Here is a 27,062-nt window from a genome sequence, read left to right as displayed (position 1 = left end):
TACTCTCTCAGCAAACTTCAGGTATACAACACAGTATTGTTAACCGCAGCCACCACGCTGCGTCAGATCCCCAGGACTTACTCATCGCGTGAATGGAGCTTCTTCCCTTTGACGGGGGTCTCCTCTGCCCGACTTCCTCAGCGATGTAACTGAATTGATGAGCCACGAATCCTGTGATTGAAAGGAGGTACAAAAGAGAGAAACCTAGAAGATGAGCATATTTCACTTGGATCTAGGGATGGATGGTTGCTGGACCAGGTCTTTTTGATTCTGTTTATTGATTCATCATATTTATTGGGTACCTACTGTACTACAGACACCATGCCAGGTAACTCGGGTTGTAACGGTAAATAAAGTAGACGCTGTGGCCTTCATGGAACGTACAATTTGGTGAGGAACACAGGTGTCAAGTTATTGGAAGTTACAGAAAGGAGACATCTGGATCTCTAAAGGCCATTATCATGAGTTTTAGAGGTTTCGCCTCTTCTTGCGCTGTATCCACAATGTCTACACGGTCAGTGTAGCAGGCACCATGGGATGTGTGCTTGGGACTCTCGAAGAAATCTCTGGGCTGCTTTCTTAGCTGCTCCCCTCCTTCCCCTCCCTCCTTCCACATCCGGGATGGCCCTGCGAGCTGGGTTAATGCCTGCTGATCACCTGCATCAGTCATTTTTGGTTAGAACCGCCAATTTAAGGACAGTTTCTCTTTGTTCTTTTAGTTCTCCCCTCGGAATACATCTGAGGAACTTTATTGAGAAGAGGAGAATGATGAAGCTAAATTTGAAGCTAAGAATGGAAAACACTTGAAAGCAGTTAAGATAGGAAAAACCCAGAACTGGAGCAGAATGATAGTTTTGAAAGTCACATTACGTTTGACTTACTTGAGACTGAAGAAATTAATATGGAAGAAATTAAAAGCGTAATGAATGGGTACATTCCTCCCATAGATTTTATTTGACTGGATCATCTAATTTCTATTGTTCTTCAGAATAATACAACTTTCTCTTTGGGGAAAATGAGAGAACTCTGAATTTCACAGTGAGAATTTTCTAAGCAAATTGGAAAATGCACCGAAAATCCTGAATTTGGGGCATGCGGCTTTCTCAAGGAAGGAGCTATTCATAGTTAACATACCATAAGAATCTGCCCTAAGAAAAGGCAGTCTGGCAAAAAAAAGTCAAGACTTGAACAACTTTTTGGTGTGCCAGACCAACTGGATCATAGTTTCTTTTTGAAAGTATCTTAGAGGACTAACCCCGACACTTTTAAAATGCTAGATACTGAAAAAAGAGGATGCTGGATTTTTATTCTACTGATGAACAAAGAGGAGGTCCGTTCAAGGAAGACCAGGGTTTGAGATTTCTTCAGTGGTGCTACAGTAGTCTTCGGCATAACACAGGGTCTGATTAAATCCTGGCAGAGTGCCGTGGACTGGCGGCAGTCACGGGGCCGCTGGGTGCCGTACCGTCAACATCAACAGTTCACAGGGTTCGTTATGAGATGAAGGGTGTGACCCAGTTTAGTCCAGCTGGAGGCAAATCTGTGTAAGAAAAGACTAGTGTTCTATAAAATACGCATGGCACCCACTGATGATTCCTTCACTCACCAACTTGAAAGAAGGAGCAACTAACTGTACCTTTGAAATTTTGCAACATAATGAACTTGAGAAATGTATTCTGCAGGAATGTTAATAGATAACACCAATGTGATTTTGAAAAGCGTTTAAATAGGATTTCTAGTTTCTCTCATAAAATCGATATTATAGATTTGTGCTCTCTGAAACAGTAGTCACTAGCCAGACACACATAGCTAATGGTCATTTGAAATGTGACTAGTCTGAAATGAGATGTGCTATGAGTGTAAAGTACACACTGGATTTTGAAAATATAAAATATGAGTGATTTTTATATTGATTACATGTTGAAATGATAGTACTTTGGATATATTGGATTAAATAAAATATATTATTAAAATTAAGTTCACCTATTTCTTTTTGCTTTTAATGTGGCTACTAGGACATTTTAAATTACATATGTGGCTTGTATTATATTTCTATTAGACTGCACTGGTATAGATTATCATATACAGCTATGAGACCTTAAAATTGGAAAAGAAACTAAAATTACAGCAATAAGGGAATGGTTAAATCATCTTTGGTATGTTTACTGGTTACAGTATTGTACAGCCTTTAAAATTGTAGACCTGTAGATATTGTGGCAAAAAAATATATATGTAATGTTATATTAAGGAAGGAAAGTATGATATAAAGTTATAGAAATGTTAGGGGAAAAAAAAACCTAAAAGAATTTTTCCAGAATGTTACATGCTAACTAGGAATGTGTGTAGAAGGTACGGTTACAAGAGAAGTTTTTCTTTATTTTCAAGTTTAAAAGAGTGTGTTTGTATCTTTTTCACAGTGAAATATATTAAAGCTGTAGAACTTATTTTTTCTTAAAAAGAAATTACTGGGTAACAGTGACTCGTAGACTTAGGTGAAGTTAAATAAGGAGACGGTGGCACACCAGTGTTCTCCAAGTGGAACTGTGAAGAAAGGAGCGAGCCAGCTTCCTCCCTCCCACCACTTGCTGGGGCTGAGGGAAAGTGAGACCCCAAGACAGGATGGTTGACATGCATATTTTGTTTGGAAAGGGCCAAAAGATGGGGGAGGAGTGCTTACTCTGCCACTTGGAAAAGTGTAAAGAAAAGATTAGAAAACAGAATCTAGGATCCTTTAAAAAGAATTGAAGCTCTGAAAATGACTTGCCATGTTTAAATGCTTGATCTTGCTAAATATTATTTTTTTCTTCATTCATAGATTCATGGTGTTGCTATCTAAAGTTGAGAAATCATCAGAAGAAATCATGGAAATAATGCAAAATTTAAGTAGTATACAGGTTTGCTTCTTTTTGGCATATACTTTTTCATACTTCTACTACCCCATCTGAAAAAGGAGAATAGGAGAGAAGCCGCAGATTGAAGAATTGAGTTCAGGAACGAATTTGCAGGGGATATGTTTAAGTTACTTTTCATGAGAATTTCTTTTCTTATATGAACATTAATTAACCATAATACTTTAGTAATCTCTGGCTTTCTCACCTTTAAATTTGTAGATTATATTTAGTCTTTTTAGTTAATAAATTGTTTTTCTTCAGACATTTTAAGGCTTGCAGTAGTTGACCTACCAGAAAAAGTTAGATCTCCTGCTGTGGAGTTTACATGTTTTAGATAAAGCAGACAGTGCCCTGTGTCTCTGCTGGCCTTATCCCTACTGTTGTTTGTGGAGAACATCCTTAACTCAGTCAAGATGGCTTTCTTTCAGGCTTTGGAGGGCAGTAGAGAGCTTGAAAATCTGCTTGGTATCTCCCGTGCGTCGTGTTTCTTAAGAGAAATGCAGAAAACGAAAGAACTAAGTAAGAAAAATTTATGAGTTTTCAATGGTGTCTCTCTGTTCCTTGTTTGCAAACTTAGATATATATTTTAGCATTTTTAATTTTAGAGATAAATCTATTCATTTTTCCCAAATTTAAATTTGATAGACTTCTTTATATACGTCACTACTGGACATGGGATAGAAGTCTTGTTGAAAGAATGAGAAGCCACCTGTCTTTCACGAGGATGTGTCATCTCAGGGAATCTTGAATGTGAAAGGAAAGAATGTACCTGGGAAATGTATTAGGTTTTTTTTACATAGTGTTCATTCTTTAAGATATAGTAAGATGTTGCAATTTGTGCTTGATACCTATAAATATGTATTACTCCGAATTATTTTTCCTCATGAAGTTGTTTCTTCCAAGATGAGCAATTATTCACATAGTCCATGTTAATTCTTAACATGAGGTTCTTTTTTTCTTTTAGTGACGAAAGCAACAAAACAAAAGCTGTTTGAAAAGAAGAGTTCAGGACTTCCTAACAAAGGTAAAGAGTTGTGTTTTAATTTGTTATATAAAGAGATCCTTTCATCTGATTTCACCGTTTAAAACCAGTCATCATGAGTCCTTTTTTAATTTGTTCTTTTAAAAGACCACAAATCTCATTTGAAAACCTCATATTGCATTTAGCAGACCATGTCTAATGAGATCAACCGCCCTGATGGTTGAACTTTTTAAATATCTTTTGAAATACAATTTTCAGTTTAAGATTTAAATTTTGTCATTTTATTAAATGTCCTTTTTGAGAATACAGACAAATGGGGCAACAATGCATGAATATACAGCCGCTTTTAATGGTGAATTAGAAGGATACACAAAGAATAAAAAGCTACTTTGTAATCAGTACTCTGAAAACTTTCAGATCATTAATGACGTTTGATCTCCTGTGAACTCTTATGCCTCTGAGCATTTCACAGAATGGGAAACTGAATTAGCAGATTTTAAGTTCCCATAACACAAGCACATCCACACCTCAGTAAGCCAAAATAATCATGGACTGTAAAACATTAAAACCTTTAAACCAACTTGAGAGGTCATTTTAGTATTATTGACATAAATGCCATTTAGCAATCTCTGGAAACAGAGGTAGGCCTTGAAATGATAGCCATGTTTTAGTCTACTATTTTTGAGTATCAATGACTACCATTTATTGAGGACCAATAATTACTAAGTTTCCAACACTAGGATCAGCAGATCTTTGCAGCAACACTGCAAGATGGTTATTATCATTGTCATCATAGATAAGGAACAAAGACACAAGAAATGTTAAGTAACTTGCCCAAAGACACTGCCACTTAAGTGTCAGAACAAGCATTCCAATGAAAGACCACTTGAACCTCAAAAAATATGGTCTTTTCGTTATTCCACATTGCCTCTTCCTAAAACAAATGAAACCACCCAGTCATTGCAGCGTTCAGATTCAGACATGAGGCATGACTGAAACTGGTTCAGCAATCTAGTCGTTAGCCTGTGTTCGGGATCTCTAACAAGCCAGCGCTGAGGCTGCAGTGGACGTGCTGGGGTTCCCTGCTGGTCAGTTCCCAAGGCCAGCTGGGTCGTGGTTGGCAGCAGCCGTGGCAGGAGGCCTCCGAAGCTCAGGTGGCAGGGCGCTGGGCAGGCTTCCTGAGCTAGTCAGTTGAGCACCTGACCTCCGTTGTAATCCCAAGAACGTAAGAAGAGGAAGGTGGCTCTTTCTGAGAAAAGGCTTGCTTCTCCTCTCTCCTGTGCTCCGACCTTGACTGTCATGTGTAGCTGGGTTTCAGACCTCTCCTAACTCGACAAGTTTTAGAGGATCCTAATGGGAAATCCGAATGTGTATTATTTCCCAACTATAGGAAATCTTTCTTCTATATATTCTATACCGATGGTGTGATTTTCTTCTTTAATCTGTAATTTCCTAGAACTAATTAGAATTAGGCTTTACTTAGTTCGCTTTTGCCAACGGTTTTGAGAAATGAGGAAGGAAAAATTGTAGAACAAATAAGTGAATTGTCACTGTTAATAATTAATGGAAAAAAATTTGCAAAAATGTTGTTTCCTTCCCTAAACATTCATGAAGACATTAAAGTTATATTCCTTGTGTTAAAAGTCATCTCCTTTCAGTTACCTTTGTGTGTTTGTGCATGATCAGCCTTACAACCATTGTCTAGTATTTTAGGCATTGAAACTGACTGCCCATTACCAGGTTTTCCCTAAAGACTGAGTGTGTGTTCCTGCCTGTGGGAGACTGTGCCACTAAATCATGTTTCAGAGTTTCTAATAAGCATTGATAGTTTGGTGGTTTCACCGAGTTAAGATGTATAAAATATATAACATCTGTATATTGAGTGCTGTGTATTAGCATATACTGTATATATTAGAATATGTGAGTTGTCTTCCGTTGCTGTTTCTTGGCAAGATCTGCATTAGGTCTTTGTATTTCCTGAGGTGTTCAGATCTTCATTAGCTTTCAACTAATTTTTTAAAAGTAATGTTGCCTGAAAAATAGATTGAAGCTTATTTTCTTTATAATTTGAGTTGGAGCTATATATTTTTACTGAGTCCTTTTCCCTCCTCTTTCTCTGGTTCCTAATATGTGTACTTTTAATTTTTGATGTGGGTTTTTTTTTGTTAAAGATGATGCACACCAACACATGCGTATGTATAGGTAGGTTTTTTAATTGCTAAGCTAATAACTTTCACCTGCTTCTATTCATACATTCATTTTAAGAGGACTTTGCTAATTTTTTTGATATCTCAAACTAATTTGCTTTATGTTTCTTATTTGGGGATGAAGTCTTCAGCTTTTTATAGAAATTTCAACTTTACTCTTTTACTGTCCTGTTACCTAGAATTGTTTACACTTTAAAATGTTTTGGGAATCTTCATAATCTTAGAAATTATATAATATAAAAGTCAGCCCTATAATATGCATTAGATTTGTTTTGTTAGGTAATTATGAAAATGAGAAGAAACAAATTACTTGTTGCACTGTCAAAAGAGTGTCCTTCAGATTCTTTTTCCTTTCCTTCAAATTCTTATAAAATTGTCCCAGAACAGTTGAGGCAGACAGTCCCAGGAGAGTTCCAGCAGTGATGCTGTCGGGCCCCCTGTCCTCTCTTCTGTGTGTTTCCTCACTTCAGTGCTGGTTTGCTCAGCGTCAGCTGCGGTCTTCATCACAGGCAGAGAGTGTTTTAAATGACTAGACATCTGACACACATTCTTAAGGCTTTCTATAACTTACTCAAGGGAAATTTAAAACATACACAATAACATGAAAAGGTACACTGGGATTTTCATAATTTTCAGGAGAACTTGCAAATCAGGGAAGGGAATGCCTTGGTGGAGAGTGTGAATAAGAGAGGATCTCTTCTGCCACGTACAGATTTCTTAAACAAAGGAAAGCTTTTTTCTTCAGTTACTTAGGAAGTAAGCCTAACTTCACTTTTCTTAATAATATTGGCTTTATGACTATTAGAAAAATCATGAAATGAAAGGTTCCTTTTCAGTTAGATTTGGATGTGAATTTTCATAATTATTTTTAATTTGTTATGCTGAAGATTTAAAACATATGATCATTCATTGGGTTGATACAGATGGAATGTCACATTATCATCACATGGTAAGGCATGAAATTTATTTATTTTACATAATCAACCTCTTCTTAAAACAACTTGATACAAATATTCCTGAGTCAATAGATGGCATTATATAGTACTTAGTATTTTCATTTTTTCTAGAGATATTAGAAAATACCATCATTGTTTGTCTATGACTAGTACTTCCAGTAAACAAAATGTTTTTGAAAAGAATGTAAGCAAATTGTAGAGCACTTGCCAAGATATGAAATCTAGACACTTAGCTTCAGTCCAAAACATATTTTATCTGTTTTGAGAATAATTGTGTAGGTTGCAGTATGCATATTTTAAATGAAATGCAACCATCTGAACTTCACATTGTTCAAGAAAGTTGAGTGTTTCAGCTGTTTGTCGTATAAAATATTTCAGAATTTCTAGCTCTGGCCTTAAAAAGAAAAGCACAGACTATAATGTTCCTATTTTCTTTAGCTAATGTTCTTACATTGTAAAATTCATCTTGATTATAGGATTTTAAAGTTTTCAAACTCTTGGACTTCAGGGCAAATCTGAAACTCCGTCTGTTCTAAGACTATAAAATGGTGTGATATTGCCTTTTCATTCTAACCACCCACTGAAGTATTTTTTAACTTAAAACTATGTTGTTCTTTGCCCACTCAGTCTTGAAAAAGGATTCATCAGATCAGCTAAATAATCCAAGAAGACTACTACCCTTTAGTTTTTTCTGTTATATCTTAACATTAGTATCTTTTTTCAAATAAATACTTCAGTTTTAAAAGCACAGAGGTTTGAAGTTTAGACATGATGAGTTTTAGGAGAAACAACCAAAATTTCCCCTTATACTTTAACATTCTTGGCTTATCTGGAGATAAAAAATAATTAGTTTTGGGGACACAAATAGACATTGACGTACACTTGTAGTCCTCAGCCCTCCATGAGGACCTGCTGTCGCGGACGCAGTCCCTGGGGCTGCCTGTCCTGGTGACGCGGATGCTCTTGTTGTACACTGTTCATCACTGTTTGGGCATACATTTCAACTGCTTACTAGGGACTTGGCTAGGATTTAAGGGAAAACAAACTGGTTTATTACTGTTCAAAGCCTTTTGAATAATTTCTTCCATGATTTAAATTTTTTTATACTTTATTAGAAGTATGATGATTTTTATCTTTTAAATAATCAGTAAAAAAAAACCACTTTAAACCATAGATTTGAACTCCCTTAATAGCAATTACGTGTCTAAGAGGCGTAAATAACTTCCCATCAGACATTACAAATATCCAGGTGCTCTGTATGTGCTGATGACAACAAAATTGAAACGAAAGACTGTAATAATTCTGACTGGTTTTCTCTGCAGAAGATATTGATTATTTGTGTGTGGTGAGAGATTTGGAAAATTCAATTAAAGGAGTTGTGCAAAGGTTTCATAAATTTTCCTTCTACAGCGTGTACACAGACATTGCTGCGTATTAAATCAATGCAGCACTTCACTATATATTTTCTTTGAAACATAAAAATAAATAACATTTAAACAGTTCTGCTTACTACAGAAACAAATTTTATTTTCTGTGAAGCATTTAGTCATGTGCTATCACTGACTCATACACATTTGCCAGCTGCAACAAATTTTATAGACATTTTCTCCAGAGACATAGCTCACATACTATGAATTTTTAAATGAGCAAATGGTGAAGAAGGGATGTCAGCAATATAAAAATTGATCAGCTAAAAGATAAAAGCATAAGTAAAGAGATTTGTATGGTAGTCTTAATAGGTTTTATTAAATAAAAATACTATAAAAAGACAGTAATGAACAGACTGAAGACTAACTGTTCTTGAGGTGGAAAAAAATTATTCTGGCACATTTAGTAGAAATTGGTTTTATGTCACCTGACAGGTGAACGTTGTTTTTTCCATTTTAACTCTTAGTCGGAAAAGCCCCTCAAAAAAGAGCTAGATAAATGCTCTAAGTGGTTTGCATGTTTTAAACACATATATATCACAATAAAGATAGATGTTTATAGTTATGTAGCTAATTACACAGTTGAAAGCAAGACTTGTGGAATAAGTAAATATTAGGTGACCTTTCCTCTGGCTCAGACCTCAGATAGGAGGAATCCACCTTGCTTATACCACAGGCCTCAGCCCTCTGGATCTCTCTCTGCTGCCTCTCTCCCTGGATGGCTTTCTTCCTTCTCTGTCTGCCAGACTCCTTCCTGCTCATTCCCTAAGGTCAGCCTCGGGTGTCACGACCTCTGCGAGGCTCTCCCCAGCTCCCCCAGGCAAAGCGGAACTGCTTCATCCCCAAGGCTCCTCCACCCCTTGCCTGAATGTGCGTACGTGTGCCGTGTAGGAGTGGCGTTGCGGGTGGTGACCATCTGGGTACAGGGCCTCCTGGGCCAGCAGACAGTCTCCTCTCTCCCTGCGGCCTAGAGCCTGGTGTGGAAGCTGGAGAGAAGGTCCCCAGGGCATGTGCGCGAGGGAATAAAACAAATGGGCCCTCGAAGGATGTTCTAAAGGAATTATTTAAATATTTTCAAATACTTGTACGTTGCTATCTTCTTACATGCCTTGTTTAGTTAATATTTGTTTGAGTGCCTACTGTGGGCCAGGCAGTGTTCCAGCGTTGGGGAAACCCTATGAACCAGACCAGCATAGCCCACCCTCAGGATTATAGAATCTAGCACAGAAGACAAATAATTATGATAGAGCATAAGCATATGTTATAATAATAAATTTCTTGACAGTTTTCATCCTAAATTATTTTATTTATTTATTTTTTTTTGGTGAGGAAAATTGGCCCTGAACTAATATCTGTTGCCAATCTTTGTCCTTTTTTTGCTTGAGGAAGATTGGCCCTGAGCTAACAATTATGCCAGTCTTCCTCTAGTTTGTATGTGGGTCACCACCACAGCATGGCTTGATGAGCGGTTTATGGGTTCGTGCCCAGGATCTGAGCCTGCAAATCCTGGGGCACTGAAGCAGAGCATGCAGACTTAACCACTGCACCACCAGGCTGGCTCCCATCCTAAATCTTTGTAATGTACATTCTGAAACAGAATCAGGCAAATTGGTGGGATGTTGAGATGATAATTTATAGCCCCAAAACTGCTATTTATAATGTAAAATAAAACTTTGTTTAGGTTCTTTATTTTAATTTCATTTTGATTCAACATTTATTCCGCATCATACACTGTGACCACTTACTTTAATCTGTTTTCTGAAAAAAGTCTGTTTTCTTTCATATAGAGTTACGTCATCTCGACAGCTATGAATTCCTGAAAGCCATTTTAAACTGAGGTACTATTTCACCTTTCTAATTAAGTTGAGCCTTGCTAAATTTCAGTTTTTTCACATGGAAAAATTGTATTGACCAAATTTGGTGCTGTCTGTCTATAAAGAAACTAGGGACATGAGCTTTGGAGCTTCAGTTGAAATTCTATTTAATCTGTTCTTTTAAACAATAGGAGGGCAGTCTGACAAGATCTGTGAGTTAGACGCTGACAGAGAAGAACACTGTTGAGCCGGCCCGCCAGCTTCAGACTCAGAGAGGGCGTATTTTTACGTGGGTATAAAGAGGGTCCTTAATTGAGCTACTTTAGATAAACAGCTGACTAGATCCTGACAGCTGGGTTATAGTTTCTATACAGCACGCCTGACCAAACAAGATATAAGTCTCTGAATTTGTAAATGTGCTGAATTGAGTAAATAATTACATATTAATTAGGCGCACCTTCAAAACAGTTTCTGTGGCTTCAGCCATACAAGTAAAAATGCTGTCTTTCTCAATCGCTTATTGTAATGTGTGAGCTGGAAGCGTGAGTCATGGTGGATAGTCGTGCTCGGGGCCCCTGGAACTGACGGGTCACACGAAGAACCAGCACCAACCCAGACTTAGTGGCATCAGTAGTAAGGTTCTCAGAAGCTAACCAGATGTTGCTTGCTGTCTCTTAGAAGAAAATTAATACAAAACGAAAGAATTCTATTCTATCCTGAAAATACATTTCTTTGGAAATGGTATCTCAAATGATTAATATTAGCTTCCCAACAGACCAGCTGTTCTTAAAATATTTGCAAAGCATCTTCTATAGAAAATTGTGTCCGTTTCGTTCATTAAAATGTTCTGTTGTACACAGCACATGGTAGCTGGTAGTAGTAGCGCGTGTTTACGGAGCACGTTCAGAGTGCCTGTGCTTGGTACACACCGCGTTACGTGGAATAGACACAGTTGTCATCTTTATTTTATAGGTGAGGAAACTGAGGCACAAAGAGGTTGAGTCCCTGTCTCAGAATCACCTAGGAGAGGGAGCCGGGGGGCTAACCTGAGTGTCTGGCGCCAGGCTCTGCCCCGCCCGCTCCCTGCAGCATCAGCAGCGCCAGGCCCCCCCGGCCGAGGTGTTGGAGCCCGTCCGGAGGAAGGAGAGCGCGCGTGCACTCCCACGCACACGTTCGTCCATTGGAGCGGCACACAGTTTAGGAAGTTTCTGACCCGTGCGGCTCCAACAGACAAGTGCAGGGGGCAATGGTGAATAGTACTCGCAGGTCCACACCATCAGTGCCTGACAGTCTCGGTAGGGATGTTTTGAGGAACTTAGAGTACTGAGGATAGCTTCGTGTTCAACAATTCCAGTAAAGGGCGTCACGTGTTAGCAGTGTTCTTCGAGTCTTCAATTTGAATAACACTTTCAAGAAACTTGAGAGAATTAAGGTTGGCACCGGTCAGCGTCCGGTTAGTGGGAAGCAGCGGAGAGGAAGCCCGGCTTCCCTCGGAGGCGCGTCCCGGCTTCTTTGACTGCGCTGTCTCTCCCGGCGGGCACTTTCTTCGTGGTCTCATCCCCTCCCTTGACTTCAGTTCTCGCCTTGGGGCAGTAGTTTCCAGATCTATTTGTGCCCCTCCCCCCTAGCTGTAAACCGACAATCTCCGCTGCCAAACATTGTCCCCCAAGTATGCTGGTTTCATCATTTCCCCCCAAAATTGTTTTTCATTTGACCTTTCTAGGGATTAACATTCATTCAGGGATAAGGCTCAAAACCTCAAAATTCTGTCTTTTTGTCTCCACACCCAAACTGCCCCCAGGTCACATCGCTTTGAAAGACGTGCCCTTCCCTCTCCACGCCCGGCGCTAGTTACTCCCTCACTGCCGCTCATCCAATGACTGGCGTCTCCACTGGGACCTGCCTTCCTGCCCCTTCCCTACAGCGGTCCTGTGTGACAGATTGTGCTTTAGAGGGGCTCTCTCCACGGTGTTCCCATCGCAGCTTCCCTTCGTCTGCCCTGTGCCTCCGCCACTCCAGATCACTTGCCGTTCTGCAGATGCATTCCTCAGAAAGTGCCTTCCTCATTTCCTTTCTTTGTCCTTGTCTCCTCGGCTTGGCGAACCTTTTCCCCCATCAGCATCAACGTTTTGCCACTTCACAACCTGCTTCTAACGCACCCACAGTGGGCTTCCTCGGATCCCGCTCTTCCACCTTCTCCCGTTGCTCTTCCTTTGTGTGTGTGTCATAGCTGCCCGAGGGGTGTGACTAAGGAGGGTATTAAGCTCCCTGATTTTGTCCTCTGACAATCCTAGTGCTCCTGACACCACTGCATCCAGGTTCTCCGTCTGCACATCACCTCCTGCACTCACTTCCGTGACCCGTATTGTTCAGTGGGGGCACCGCCCCACACAAATTCACTCCCAGAGCCTTTAAGAGGCAAAGCCTCTGTAAAATAATGTTGGAATAAGAGAGACTGTGAGTAGGGGAGACAGCAACCCATAGGCCACAGATAGTACGAAGACCAGCCAAAGGGGAGGGGAGAGAAGAAGCATGGTTCTGGCTAATGTTTGCAGGGGATACTGGGATACTTCATCTAGAAACAACATGGGAAAATCACTTGGTTAACAAAAGTGTAAACAGAGCACTGGGCATAATGTCAACCTGTTGAAACCTAGTAATCAAGCTAAGGACACAAGATTTCTATTATATACATGAAACAAAAATAATACAAGACAAGCTATGACAGTGGGGGACAAGTTCAGACCCTTCTTCCTTCCAGGGTTCTGGCCAATAGCAAGTACAGAAAAGGATTATGATTCCAGTGAGGATCAAAGTGTTCACTCGCGTAGTGGTGGAATGATAACCTCTGACATGGCGGGCCCTCTGGTAGCGGCTCGGGGTAACTAATGTGCATTGTCCTTAAGGCAGAGGTGGAACCTGCTCTCTCCTGCTTTGAATTGAAATCTTGAACTCCGTGTGCTCTGCTGAACCTGAGCAGAAAGCTGGACCTTTGAAATAGACCCCAGGCCCATGTGCCTCTACAGTGCGAGGACCACAGACCCGCCTCTGGGCTTGGTTGCAGGCGAGGGAGAGAGAATGGGCTGGTCTCCTTACGTGAAATCATGAAGCACAAAGGCCGTTGCACTTGTGAGCAGACAGTGAAAGGGAGCCCAGATAGTGGGGAGGGCGCTGTGAAAGAACAGGGACAGGTCCCACTGCGGGAGGACATGGCAGTGTTCCGGACTTTGTCACTCTTCAGGGATGTGGAGAGTGAGCGCGGTGGCAGCAGTTCCTTCCTCTTCAGACTGGGGAGTTGACCTTCCTCTCTAAGAGCCCAAGGAAGAATGCGAGGAGTGTAGGAGCACGATGGACGTCCGGCACCTCAGGAGGGAGCCATCACGTCATTATTAAGGGCTCATGACCTTAACGTCAGTTCAAGTTTGTCCACTTTGCGGGAGCTCTCACAGGCCCCCAGACCCTGCAGATGGAAGCTTAGCACTTTCCTAGGAAGCTAGAAGTTGAAGACAGGTAACTTTGATGGTCTGTGTCGACATACTCGGCAGAGAGAACAACATGAACAAAAGGCAGGAAGCAGAACGACTGAAGGGGCTCCGGCCACGTGGTCAGCACTGCTGACCTCCAGGCTCGTCAGTTCAGATTCACTCGTTAGGCAGAAGGGCACCGGCGGAGAAGATCAGGGAAGTAACAACCCAAAACACGTTAGAAGCAATACAGCTGCCATGGGAAGGATGGACCCCGTCACAGTCCTGCTCAGGAACTGCACCCGTGTCTCAGTCGCCTTTCGCCGTGTTCTGAGACGTCATCTCCGGAGCCAGTGTGGCGGTGGAGACAGCAGACCGCTCTCCCTGCCCTGGGGCTGGGCGGGACATCACAGTGAGCAAAGCTTGTTTTTTGCTGGCTCCTGAATTTAGCTTCAGAGTCTTTCTCAACACAGTTCTCCCAGCAGCTGTGATTAGTTGGTGAAAACCCTCTGCAGGGCCTGGCGCTGTAACAGAGGACGGGATCTGGACTAGATGCCCAGCACCAGCTCCACTACCTGCTCAGCTGACTGGCTGCAATTATCAAATGGGACCGACAGTACTTACTGTGTGGGATTATACAAAATAATTAGCTTAATTACTGCCTCCCCATAGTCACTAGTTAACAAATGGTAGTCTTCCTTTCCTCTCTGGTATGGTTGCTTCTGATGACTCGGTGTCAGTAACCAGTAAGGACACTGAGGGAACACTTGCGTGCTTAAAATCTTCTCTAGGAACTCAGGCCAGACTCAAATGAGAGCTGGCAAAAGTTGGCTGCAGGTTGGCAACCTGTCTTCTCCTGGAGCAGAACAACATACGTGGACTCTCGTGACTAGGGGACCACAGGGGCCTACCATGCATTGCTTCTTCCCAGGTGCCCGTGTAAGCAAGGAAGGGGTGCTTCAGGAGGGCTCCGTCCCCCTGCCCTGTGAGAACATGTGCCATCATCGCCAAGGGCTGCTTTCCTCAAAGGCGTCCTCTCTCACGAGGGTCCTAAGGCCAGACAGACGAGAACTTCTACCACCACCCAGTCCCGGGGGACTCTGAGGAGGAGTGTCAGTGAAGACTGTCTCTCTTTGGGGGGGCAGCTGTTGGAGGAGACACCTGCTAGAAGGCCCTTCAGGCTTATGGACAAAAGGCATGTAGATTTCATGTCTCAGTGGGCCATGTTGGGGTTCTGCGGCTCCCTCAGATCTCAAGATCTGTCTTCGCGTGGAGTGGAGCATGCTGTGCTGGAGTAGTCATGGTGACAATTGTTTGTGGGGGTGAGTCTTGCGTAGAAGCGCAGATAAGCAAATGAGGGATTACCAGTGTCTAAATGCGGTACCAAGTTACACAGTAAATGGGTTGGAATAATTTCTTATGTATGAGATGTATGTTAAGTTGGAAACTAATTCTTGATGGTTTAATAATCCTCTTTTATATCCTACAGGCATTTAGAAGAAATGCGCCCACTATGAACAACTCCTGCATCTGCCTGATCGCATTGAAAGGAACAGAAGAAATGTCTGTAATTAATCTGCCCAGTAAATACCAGATCATAGCACTAGGCAGGTGCATGTCTAGATAAAATTTCTTGCAGCTAATTTAAACTTTCTACACACACCAGTAGGTAATCTCAGTGTAAATAATCCATTTCTTCTTGACCCTCTCCTGTGGAAGAGGCTCCTGACTCTCTCTCTGTGCCGCACACGCCTGTCCTGGAGCCTTTGTGGAGACTTGGTGAGGCGCTGACGCCCTGGCGCCTGGGCAGGCTGAATGCTTTAAGGCCCAGGATAAAGCTGATGCTGGGTGCGTTAGGTACCAGTCTGCCCATTTAAAGCCCCAGATGTGTATTGCGCATTATTTAGACTCTGCTTTAAATTTTTAAAAATGTATGTAGAAGTTCATTGTGTAGCCGCTATCTCAGGGATGAGGGTTTTTAGACTCTAGTTATTCCTATGCTCATAGGGAGAAAGTATTTTCAAAGTTAAAATTTTCACATCTCCTTTTGTAAACTATTGGAATACGTTTTTCAGTACAGACATTTAAACTGAACTACACAGACTACTGAACTTAAAGAAAAGACCTTTCTTATGGGGCTGTATGTGATCCTCTCCAGATTATTTTGAAGCATTAATTTCTATTTTGCTATGGTGTTTTGTATCATCATGCTTGTGCTGTCAGAAAATAAAGGGCAGAGGAAATTACAGAATGTGTTATAACTTGATAACATGGTTTTTTAAAACTTCTATACTTTTCTTTGACTGTTTATACAGGGAAAAAATGCTACTCCCTCAGTACTTGTGTTGTCGACAAAATTTATAAGATGTGACCGTGTCATTTAATTCACTGTAACATGAAAATAAAAATACTATATGAAAATCTGAAACAAAGTTTAACAAATTAAGGTTGAAAATACCTAATTTTCCATTTAGAGGACTTTCAGATTCACTTCTTAAAATGAAAATGATTTTTAAAAAACTTAATTTGAATGACATAGATACTAAACAGTAACCCAGTTAACAGTTAAACCTCCTTGCCTTCACTAATGATTTTATTGGTATTATTTAAATAAGACTTTTAAGATAACCTGCAGAATATTAATACTTTATGATACAGTTCTTACAGTAGGACAACTCAAAAGCATAATTCCTTTCGGTTCTAGCATTGAAAACTAACCTTAGAATGTAAGCCAAAACATACAAAGAAACCTGCATCAGTCAGGAAATAGGTTAAGGAGTAGATTGTTCTATATGTAATCCAAGTTATGGAGCTATGTGCTTAATGCTATTAAATTGGTTACTGTATGTTTGCCCTCTTGATCTACTAAGCTTTTGCCTTGCAGAACAGCTGGGTCCGCTAAGAATCATTTCCCAGTTCTCTTCACTGTAGATCAGATGACTCTCGCTTTATCACCCTTGGAGGCCACATGAAGGACAAAGCAGAAAGATCCACACACAAAACTAATGTTTATGTGGGGCGGGGAGGGCACGGCAGGGGGATACCCTTGGCCCTGATCTTCCAATGAACATCGCAGAAGAGACCAATTGAGACTTGAAGCCGTTGTGTTACTCCAGCCATTATTTCGTTGCGTCCTATCCATCTCTCCCGCCTTCTCTAGAACAGAGCGGCCCTGCTGGCTGCCGTGACTTTTGTAAATGTTTCCCTCACTCAGCTGTGGTTTATCATTTGGACAGAATGCTACATCGGGGATTTTCCTCCCCTCCCTAAGGCCCGGAGGGAAAGTGACTGCTGTATGCCTCATATCTGATACATGAGCATACACCCTACTCTCTTCATTTTAAGAAGCAAACCTGAGTTTATTGACAAGAGAAAACTGCATTTCTCAGAAACGGCCTTCCCTCTGAAATGAACTTAAAAATAACTTAGAAGCATTCATTTTTTGACAGGTATAATTGTGAACAAAGTGAGAAATTTTTAATATCTTTGCATAACCTAAATCTCATTATATTAAAACATTCCTATAATCCTGAGTGTAGCTGAGAGAAGTACTTTGGAATTGCCTGTTTCTGTGATCATAACTCGTCGCTGGACATTTTTTTGTATTTTGGAACCTAATCCCTCAGAGTTCAAAGTGGACTCTTCTGAAACTGGTTTCTAATAGCTACAAGAGACACTTATATTTGCTACAGTCTCTGTAAAAGCTGCAGTGTCACTCAGTATGGTTAGATTAAAACATCTGGAAAATGTGCTTTCACTTGCAGAATTTACCTGTATCTTGAATGAGTGCATTCCTTTTACTGTTTATGTAATACTTTTATTTACAAATAACGTTTCTCTATTCCAGTTATTTAGAAGTTAGAACTTCCTAATCATTGGGTTAAATCGGCACCCTGTGTTCAACACGAGTATGCTATTACAAAAAATAAAACAGTAAGACTATCCCAGCGAGCCAGGATGCTGACAGCTGGGCCCAGCGATTACAGATGGTGGCCGTGGACACCAGTGTTCCTGCTGATTCGGCAGCGACTCAAGGCTGCGTTTCTGTGCTGACCTGCCCTTTGAGTCTTTATGCACATTTGCTTTGAGAAAGAAATACTTCTTGAGTTTTTGCTTTGTCTAAACCCACTTCCTTTATCAAACTTAGAAACACATACCTTCCTGCATCAGCATGTCGCTGTCCATGTCTAGAACCAAATTTTCTTTGTGTGTGTCTATGTTCGGCTTGCGTTGTTTTAAAATAAATATATATATACCACCATTTAGTTAATATACTTTAATGGCCATCTTATGAAACAAATATATTCATTAAGAAGATAGGTTGAGAGGTCGGCCCGGTGGCAGAGTGGTTAAGTGTACGTCCTGCTTTGGCGGCCCAGGGTTTGCCAGTTTGAATCCTGGGTGCGGACATGGCACCTCTTGGCACACCATGCTGTGGCAGGCGTCCCACATATAAAGTAGAGGAAGATGGGCACGGATGTTAGCTCAGGGCCAGTTTTCCTCAGCAAAAGAGGAGGATTGGCAGATGTTAGCTCAGTGCTAATCTTCCTCAAAAAAAAAAAGGTTGATGGGAAAATGATTGTTTTATTTTTATTACAGAGACTAAATAAACAGTACATGAGAAAGTACAACGTGGATATAATACATCATTTTTACCCATTGAATACTATAGTAAAGATGGGCTTGGTGAATACAGAGCGATACAGTATCCATAGGGCCAAGTTAACATGGAGCATGACATGACTCAATGGCAACTTTGAACCAGGTCATAACACAAAAGAACAGAAGGATGAAATCCTGCATAAAGCCATCTAACAGGACGATCCTGGAAGTTTAGAAGGAGTGATCATGAGTAAGGAAGAAGACTTCATTCAAACTATTCAGATTTAAATTCAGGAAAATTCATTGTTTAATTGCATTCAAGTAAATCAGGATTCTTGGAAATAAGAACATGGTTTAATCTCTCTGCCTTGTTAAAAAAGAAACTCAAATTTGCACATGTAATAAGGCATGTTCAAACTTACATGGTTTAAATTGCCTTCTCAGTAATTAAAAAGATTATCACAAATTTAATCCCTGAGATACAGTAGCTAAAGAATGAAGTACACATTTCTTGCATTCTAAAATGTAGGGAAAACCAAATTTGAATACCAAAATTAGTGATCATCTTTAAAAAGACAGAGCTAAATTCTCCCAGTAAGCTCACTGTATTTGCAGGTTTTTTTCAAGACAACAACTTAGAGTGTATTTCCTAAGTAAACACTGTATTAAGGACATTTTTCTCTTATTTTCGCACTTGAATAACTGTGAATATTAATAAAATGACAATATCTCTTGACCACTCAATAGAAATAAAAGTCTCCCCTGGCTTTGGTCCCTATACATTTATTTTACATAGGCAACAGTGACTTGTCACCATCTCTTCTCATATAAGTCCATGATTCTCAAAATGATGATTTACACACAGCAAAAGTTCATAAAACCTTTTAGCACTGTTAACGTTTTCACATTTGCGGACAGAGCTAGTGGATTTTCTTCTGATTTCTTCCATCTTTGGAATCCCACATGATTATAATGTTAAAGTAGACCAAGAAGAACAGGAAGTTCAAGCAGGACACCGAACTCACCAGTACAGAAAATAAGTCCGGCAGTTTCTGAGGAGGATCCAGTGTGACAGTCATCAGGGTCAAAAGGACCATAGTGATTACTGAGATGATAAACTATAAGGGGAAAAAAAGGATTCATGAGTAGTATAAAAGACAAGATTGCGATGTACTGGTCACACTGACTTATAGCTGTAAATGGGCAGAGCTGTAGGCGAGGGTTAGGGGTCCACTCTCTTCCACTGGTGGATCTCAGCTGAGGCCGCGTGTTAGAACCAGCTGGGGAGGTTAGAAATCTCAATGCCCAGGCCACACCCCAGACCAGGTAAATTGTTCCTGGGGAAGGCCTCAGCGCTTCTGAAAGCTCTCCAAAGCCGGACAGCCTGTCCCATCCTTCATACACCAGGTGCTGAGGAAAGGAGGTGGGAGAGATCCCACTGCCAGGCAGCGTCAGGCACAGCATGCTCCAGGGCCTGTGTCCCTGCAGCATATAAAATTCTAAGCTAACCTACAAGTCCATCTATGGAAGTTTTCCATGCCATATGGAAAATTCCACTTCATGCTCACTGAAAGCTTTCAATGAGCTAACCTCGCAGTAAAGCATGGTGGGGCAAATGAGAGAAAACGCAGTCCTCTGGCCTCAGAGTTTTCCATTTAATCAGGGAAATGCACAAGCTAGTTAAAATCACAAAGTCACATTTTATTAAATGCCAAAATGAACAGTAACAATAATGATCGCATTTATCGTCACTGTGTAGCTGCTGGTGTCTTCTGAGACCAGCCCACTGTCCGCAGTGATGGAAACGTTCTCTCTCTCTGCAGTCCAGAAGAGGAGCTGCCAACCACGTGTGGCTCCTGAGCATTTGAAATGCCTGCTGCGACTGAGGAGCTGGATTTTTAATTTTATTTTACTATATTTAAATATCCACATGTGTCCAGTGGCTACCGGACTGGACAGTTTAGCTCCAGACTGTGAGCCTCTTTAAGACAAGGACCAGCCAGAGCTTACGCATTAGACCCGCCCCCACCCCAGTACAGAGGTGCACAGAAGCTGCTTCAGTGAATGTGGAAAGCGAGCAGTGAGAAGGAAGTCAGTGACTTTCATGAAGGAGGGGACATCACAGGAACCCTGCAAGATGCTTTCACTGCTGTACTATGGCAGGACTGGTAAGACCTGGAGAGAGAGTGCCAGATGGCAGAGTGGGAAGGACAGGAGCCAGAAAGGCTCCCAAACGTGAAATCAGGCTGCAAGTGTCCTCCAGAGGGAAAGTCCCCGAGTCAGACCTTGTGGGGAGTGAAAATTTCTGAAGTGAAATCAAAAGTTTTAAACTTAAGAAATATGAGACTGACTGAAATGTCCTAATCTTGAATCGGTGTTGAGACAAGCTAAAATTCCTCCGCAAACTCCAGCTTTACCCCACTTGTCTGCTCCTATTTAGGGCAAAGTTTCCCAGAAAAGTGGCCTGTAACCTGCATCCAGTTCTCCTCCCATTCCCCCATGAGCCCCCACCAGTCAGGCTTTCACCCCAGTCACTCCAACAAAACTGCCCTGTATGATGGCCTCCACTGTGCTAAATCCAACGGTCAGTTCTTACTGCCTCACTTGATCTCAGCAGCATTTGAAGAAGCACGTGACTCCCATCACCTTGAAACACTCCCTTCACTTGGCTTCCATGGCCCCATACTCGCCTGGTTTCCTCCCAGCTCACTGGTTAATCCTCCCATGTCCTCTTCCTCTGCGCACTGTAGTATTGCACGGCTGAGAGCTCAGTCTTCTTAATCCATACTCTCCCCTTTGGTGAGCTCATCCAGTGACGTGACTTTAATTCCAGTCTATATGCTGAAGACTCAAATTACCATCTCCAGCCTGGACCTCTCCCCTAACACCAGACTCATATAGCCAAGTGCTCCTTAATATCTCGAATTGGGTATCTAAGAATCTAAAACCTGAAAAACATATAAGCTATCCTCAGTAAGATTAATAACTGATTTCTCATCAGAAAACATGGAGGGCCCAAGGCAGTGGGATGGATGACATTCAAACTGCTGAAAGAAAAAGACAATTCTGTTTCTAGGAAAAATACCCTTCAAAATTGAAGGAGAAATTAACATAAAACAAAGGCAATATATTTGAAAATACCAAAATAATACCAAGTATGTCCTCCAAACACATTGGAATTAAACTAGAAAACAAAAACAGGAAGAAATCTGGGAAATCCCCAAATATTTGGAAACTGAACAAAAAATTTCTAAATAATTCATGAACCAAAGAAGATAGCACAATGGAAATGGACTATATTTCTAGCTAAGTTAAAAAACATATATATGTCAAAATTTATGGAATGGAATGCTACTTGAACATGGCACAGGGGGATTTGTAGGTTTGCATGCCTATATAAAAATGGAAAAAGGTTTCAAATCAATCACCTGAACTTGAGCTTTAAGAAATTAGAGTAAACCAAACCTAAAGCAAGCATGAGAAAAGGTATCATAAAATTAGAGCCAAAATCAATGAAATAGAAAACATAAAAACAATAGAGAAGAATCACTGATCAAAAGTTGGTTCTGTAGAAATATCGATGAAACCAACAAACTTTACCTAGACAGACCAAGGAAGAGAGAAAGCACAAATTCCCCAAATCAGGAGTGAGAAGAGGCCAGCATTCCTTACCAAACCTAAAAATGAAGGATGGTGAGAGATGCTGTGAACAACTGTGTGCCAACAAATGATGTAACAGAGGAAATGGACAAGTTAGAAAGACACACCTGAAACCGTCTCAAGCAATACAGAAAGTCTGAATAGACCTTAACAAGTAAAGAGATTGAATTAATCATTTTTAAACTCCCTCAAAGAGAGGCCCAGGCCCAGGCCCAGACGGTGTCACTGGTGAATCAAAGCTGATGTTTACAGAAGAATTAACAGTCCTTCACAAACTCTTCCAAAAAGTAGGAAGGGAATAGCTCCCCAACTCATTCCATAAGGCAAGTGTTGACCCTCACACCTGAACAAGACAAAGACATCACCAGAAAAGAAAACTGCAGACCCTTAGGAATATAGGCGCAAAAGTCATCTACAAAATACTGGCAAACCCAAGCCAGGGGCGTATAAAAAGGATCACACGTCATGATCAAGGGGGACTCAGCCCAAGAATGCAAGATTAGTTCAACATCCGAAGAGCAGTCAGTGTAATACAGCATATTAATAGAATGAAGGGAAAACACGTGACCATATCATTAGACACTGGAAAAGCATTTGACAAAATCCAACACCTTTTCGTGATAAAAATATTCACAAACTAGGAATAAAAGAGAACTTCCTAACCGAATAAAGGCCACCTAAAAACACCCCACCGCTATTGTCATAGTTAACAATGAAAGACTGGATGCTCTCCCTCTAAAATCAGGAAGAAGAGAAGATGTCCGCTCTTGCCACTTGTATTCAACATTGTACTGGAGGTTCCAGCCAGGATAATGAGGCAAGAAAAAGAAAGAAAAGGCATCCAGATTGGAAAGGAAGAACTATCCTGACTTGCAGATGACATGATCTTATATATAGAAAATCAGAAGGAATCCACTAAAACAGCACAGAATACAAGTTCAATATAAAAAAATCAGTTGTATCTGTATATAGTAGCAATGAACATTATGAAAATGAAATTAAGAAAACAATTCCAGGGCCAGCCCTGGTGGCATAGTGGTTAAGTTCAGTGCGCTCCGCTTTGGCGGCCTGGGTTCAATTCCCAGGCGCAGACCTACACCACTCATCAGTGGCCATGCTGTGGCGGGGACCCATATACAAAAAGAGAAAGATTGGCACAGATGTTAGCTCAGGGCAAATCTTCCTCAGCAAAAAAAAAAATTTCCATTTACAAAAGCAACATACAGAATAAAATACCTAGAAATAAATTTAACAAAAGAAATACAAGACTTGTACGCTGAAAAGTACAGAACATTGTTAAAGGAAATTAAAGAATAAGTAAATGGAAATGTATCCTATGTTTGCAGGTTTGGAAGACTAAATCTTGAGATAGCAATACTCCACAAATTGATATATAGATTGAAAGCAACTGCTATCAAAATTTTTGGAGAAATTTCCAAGCTAAGCCTAAAAGTAATATGGAAATGCAAGGGACATATACAATAGCTAAAACAATCAACAATCTTGAAAAGGAAGAACAAAGTTGGAAGACTTAGATTTTCAATTTCAAAACTAACTACAAAGCTACAGTAACCAAGACAGTGGTACCGCCATAAGGAGAGACATCATGGATCAGTGGAACAGAACTGAAGGTCCAGAAACAAACCCTTACATGCAGGATGGGTGATTTTCAACCAGGGTGCCAACACAGTTCACTAGTGCTAGAAAAGTGAATGAAGCTGAACTCCTCCTCACACCATCCACAAAAATTAACTCAAAATGAATCAGTGACCAAAAGATAAGAACTAAAACCATACAGCTCTTAAAAGAAAACATGAGCAAATCTTCATGACCTTTGGTTACATACGGTTTCTTAGATATGACACTAAAAGCACAAGCAACAAAAGAAAAAACAGATATATTAGACTTCATAAAACTCTTACGCTGCAAATGATACCATCAAGACAGTGAAAGAGCAAGCGACAGAATGGGAGAAGACCTTTGCAAGTCCTCTAATAAGGGACCTGTATCAAGAATGTATAAAGAACTCTTACAACTCAAAAATAAACAGACAACCCAATTCAAAGTGGGCAAAGCATGTGAACAGGCATTTCTCCAAAGAGATACACAAATGGCTGATAGGCACGTAAAAAGATGCTCAACATCATTACTAACCAGGGAGATGCAAATCAAACCACCAAGAGATGCCATTTCACACCCACTGGGATGGCTGGAATAGAAAGACACCAAGTGCTGTTGAGACACTGGGCCCTCATATACTGCTGGTGGGAAGGCAGAATCCTGGAGCACTTTGGAAAACAGTTTGGCAATCTCTTAAAATGTTAAACAGAATCACCACTTGTAGGAATATACTCAAGGGAAATGAAAACCCACGTGCACTGATAAACTTGTAACCAATCTGCACAGCAGCATTACTCAGGACAGCCAAAAGGTGGAAGCAGCCTAACGGCCATCTACTGATGATGAATGGGTGAACAAAGTGCCCTATACCCGTATAATGGAATATAATTGGCAATAAAAAAGGAGTGAAGTACTGATACACGCCACAACACGGATGAACCTCAAAAACACACTAAGGGAAGCCAGTCACAAAAGACCACATTTCATATGATTCCATGTAACAGAACCCCACAAAATTCCTATGTTGAAGCCCTACGCACAGTGCCACTATATTTGGGGATAGAAATCTGGGGGAGGGTAAATTAAGGTTAAATGACGTCATAAGGGTGGGGCCCTTATCTGATAGTACTGGTGTCCTCCTAAGAAGAGGAAGAGACACACAAAAGACCTCTCTCTAACACGCACACGAAGAAAGGCCTGTGAGGACGCAGCCAGATGGCCTGCAAGCCGGGAGGAGAGGCCTCAGCAGAAGCCAGCGCTGACGGCACCTGATCTCGGACTTCTGGCCTCCAGACTGTGAGAAGGTACATGTCTGTTGCTTCAAGCCACCGGCCGTGGTACTTTGCTGTGGCAGCCCCAGCAGACTAACACACCCCATTTCTGTGAAGTGTCCAGACAGGCAAATCCACAGGCAGCAAGCAGATCAGTGGCTGTGCAAGGCTCGGGGCGGGAGGGAGGTGCAATGGGGAAGGACTGCTCATGGGTACGGGGTCTCTTTTCGGGGTGATGCAAATAATCTAAAGTTAGACTATGGTTGTACAACTTCGTGTACATATTTAAAACCGCTGAATTGCACACTTTAAATGGGTGGATGTTCTGGGTGAATTTACGTGAGTTATAGCTTTAAAAAGTAATGCAAGAAAAAAGATATTGCAATAATTTTTTAAAAACAGTGCCATGCTAAGCACCATTCCTTAAAAACTAAACAACTTACCAAATGTTGTATAATTCTGGGAAGAAATGTAAAGCGTGGGAGATGCTTCCTAACAGACACGGAAAAGGACTTCAAGCGCAGCTCTTCTTCGGAAGTCTTTTCAAATATTGAAAAGGAAGTTGCACAAGCTATAAAAAATGCCATCGTTGTCACCACTGAGGGCATTAGCAGGTCATCCTTCAAGAGAAGAGGCAGCATACTGCACAGGAAAACAGAAAACCATCATCAGAGAACTGTCGATTCAAACCGAAATCACCTTGTCAGAAAGTTTTAAATGAGTTTATAAGAACTATACTGAAAACATGATATGGAAATTAGTCTGACTCACCTAAATGTTGACACAAGCAAAAACCAAGTAGACATAAAAGGAATTTCACTTAAAACTAGGCAGACTGGTCTAAAATGACAAAGAAAAATATTTTAATCTTACAGAATATAATTTCAACTCTTATAAAAAATATAAACATTCTCTGATTTTCGGGATAACTAAAAAAACAAAAAACAGCCAGCAAGGTCTCCTATGGGCTACTGACTCATTTCTTCATAGCTCTCAGTCCAAACGAGAGTCCAGACACAGCGTGTCACCTCCTCCTGACCACTGGAGAAACACGGCTTCCAGCAGTCCATTCGTGGAGCATCTCTTCTCTGTCCTACAAACAGCAGGCTAAAGACCGGATCAGATACACAGAGGTGAACAGTCAGAGAAAGAGCTTTTCCATGTATTTCACCCCACTTGGTACATCTGAAATGAGTTCCTGGTACCGTGGTTTTGAACCTTCTCTTTTTAAGATCCTCCGTGTGACATATTACTCAGCTGAGTTACAAAGTAAAGTTATAACAGGCAGGATCATCATCCGCCTGTGAAGAGAGGACAACAGAGGCAGAGAGCAACTGAAAAGGGAGACAGGCAGACGGTGGTGAAGAAGCAGAGGGACAAGGAGCAGGAAGAGGCTCACGGAAGCCCGACTCGAGCACTGTCCGCTTCGCGGCTGATGCTTTTCACGTCAGGATGTGTTCGCGTTGATGACAAGCACACGGCAGGGACTCAGTAAACATTATCCTCCCTTTCTGGGTCTTAATTCTTTCCTGTTCATTCATCCAGCATTCATTTACTGAACACAGCATTTGTTGAAAACATATTACGTACCAGCGCAGCTCTGAAGGGAACACACAGATGACTGGAGCTCAGCCCTAACCTCAAGGGCCTTTACAGTCCAGCAGCAACACCCACGGCCTCCGCCTCTCCTCGCCCTTTACGCCCACCACCGGGTTCGCAACCACCCCTGGCCCCACCGCCAGCACCAAGAAGCTGCCCCCTGCCCTCGTTTCCACAGCCTTCAAACACCTGGGCCACAGGAGGGAGACGACTCCCCGCTCCTTCCCACCTCTCCCAGCCTCCCTCTCGCCACCCAACAGCCTCCAGCGCTGCATCTTGCGTCATCAGGCCCTATCCCTATTACTGCTCATCTCTGTCACTGTCCACCAGCCACGAGGCTCGCTTCCCAAGCTCAGCTCCTCACTCACTGTCACTCTTCACGACCCTACCCCCCTTAATTCTTGGCAACTTTAACATATACAGATGTAACATTTTAACACAGAACATACACGTGGTCCTCCAACACCCTGACCTCTGCGCCGGAACTCCTCTCATCTGCAGTCGCACTCCAGACTGGGACCTCCCCGAAATCACCCCTCGTCCCCTGCATGCCCACCTCTCTCCGACCT

The 27,062-nt window shown here is 41.4% G+C and overlaps 2 protein-coding genes across 14 annotated transcripts in view; one reads left to right on the top strand and one right to left on the bottom strand.

The window, feature by feature from the left end:
- ITGB3BP (integrin subunit beta 3 binding protein) overlaps nucleotides 1-16,214 on the top strand; it is a 70,541-nt gene extending 54,327 nt beyond the window's left edge. For 9 of the 13 annotated variants that reach the window (XM_070486456.1, XM_070486460.1, XM_070486457.1 and 6 more), the window contains 5 exons: nucleotides 2,816-2,894; nucleotides 3,320-3,410; nucleotides 3,856-3,915; nucleotides 6,045-6,075; nucleotides 9,140-10,243. In XM_070486456.1, coding sequence (XP_070342557.1) covers nucleotides 2,816-2,894; nucleotides 3,320-3,410; nucleotides 3,856-3,915; nucleotides 6,045-6,075; nucleotides 9,140-9,434 — 556 coding nt within the window. In that variant the 3' untranslated portion in view covers nucleotides 9,435-10,243. The other 4 variants (XM_070486461.1, XM_014855350.3, XM_070486450.1 and 1 more) reach the window with 4 other exon arrangements.
- Nucleotides 16,215-18,305: 2,091 nt separating this feature from the next.
- ALG6 (ALG6 alpha-1,3-glucosyltransferase) overlaps nucleotides 18,306-27,062 on the bottom strand; it is a 50,266-nt gene continuing 41,509 nt past the window's right edge. The window contains 3 exon segments of the mRNA XM_070486463.1: nucleotides 18,306-19,461; nucleotides 25,338-25,536; nucleotides 25,666-25,734. Of these exon segments, the coding sequence (XP_070342564.1) occupies nucleotides 19,264-19,461; nucleotides 25,338-25,536; nucleotides 25,666-25,734 (466 nt within the window). The 3' untranslated portion in view covers nucleotides 18,306-19,263.

Source organism: Equus asinus, chromosome 16, assembly GCF_041296235.1.
Source record: "Equus asinus isolate D_3611 breed Donkey chromosome 16, EquAss-T2T_v2, whole genome shotgun sequence".
NCBI lineage: Eukaryota > Metazoa > Chordata > Mammalia > Perissodactyla > Equidae > Equus > Equus asinus.
Note: the sequence above shows the minus strand (reverse complement) of the source record. Positions and strands in the feature narration are given on the sequence as shown.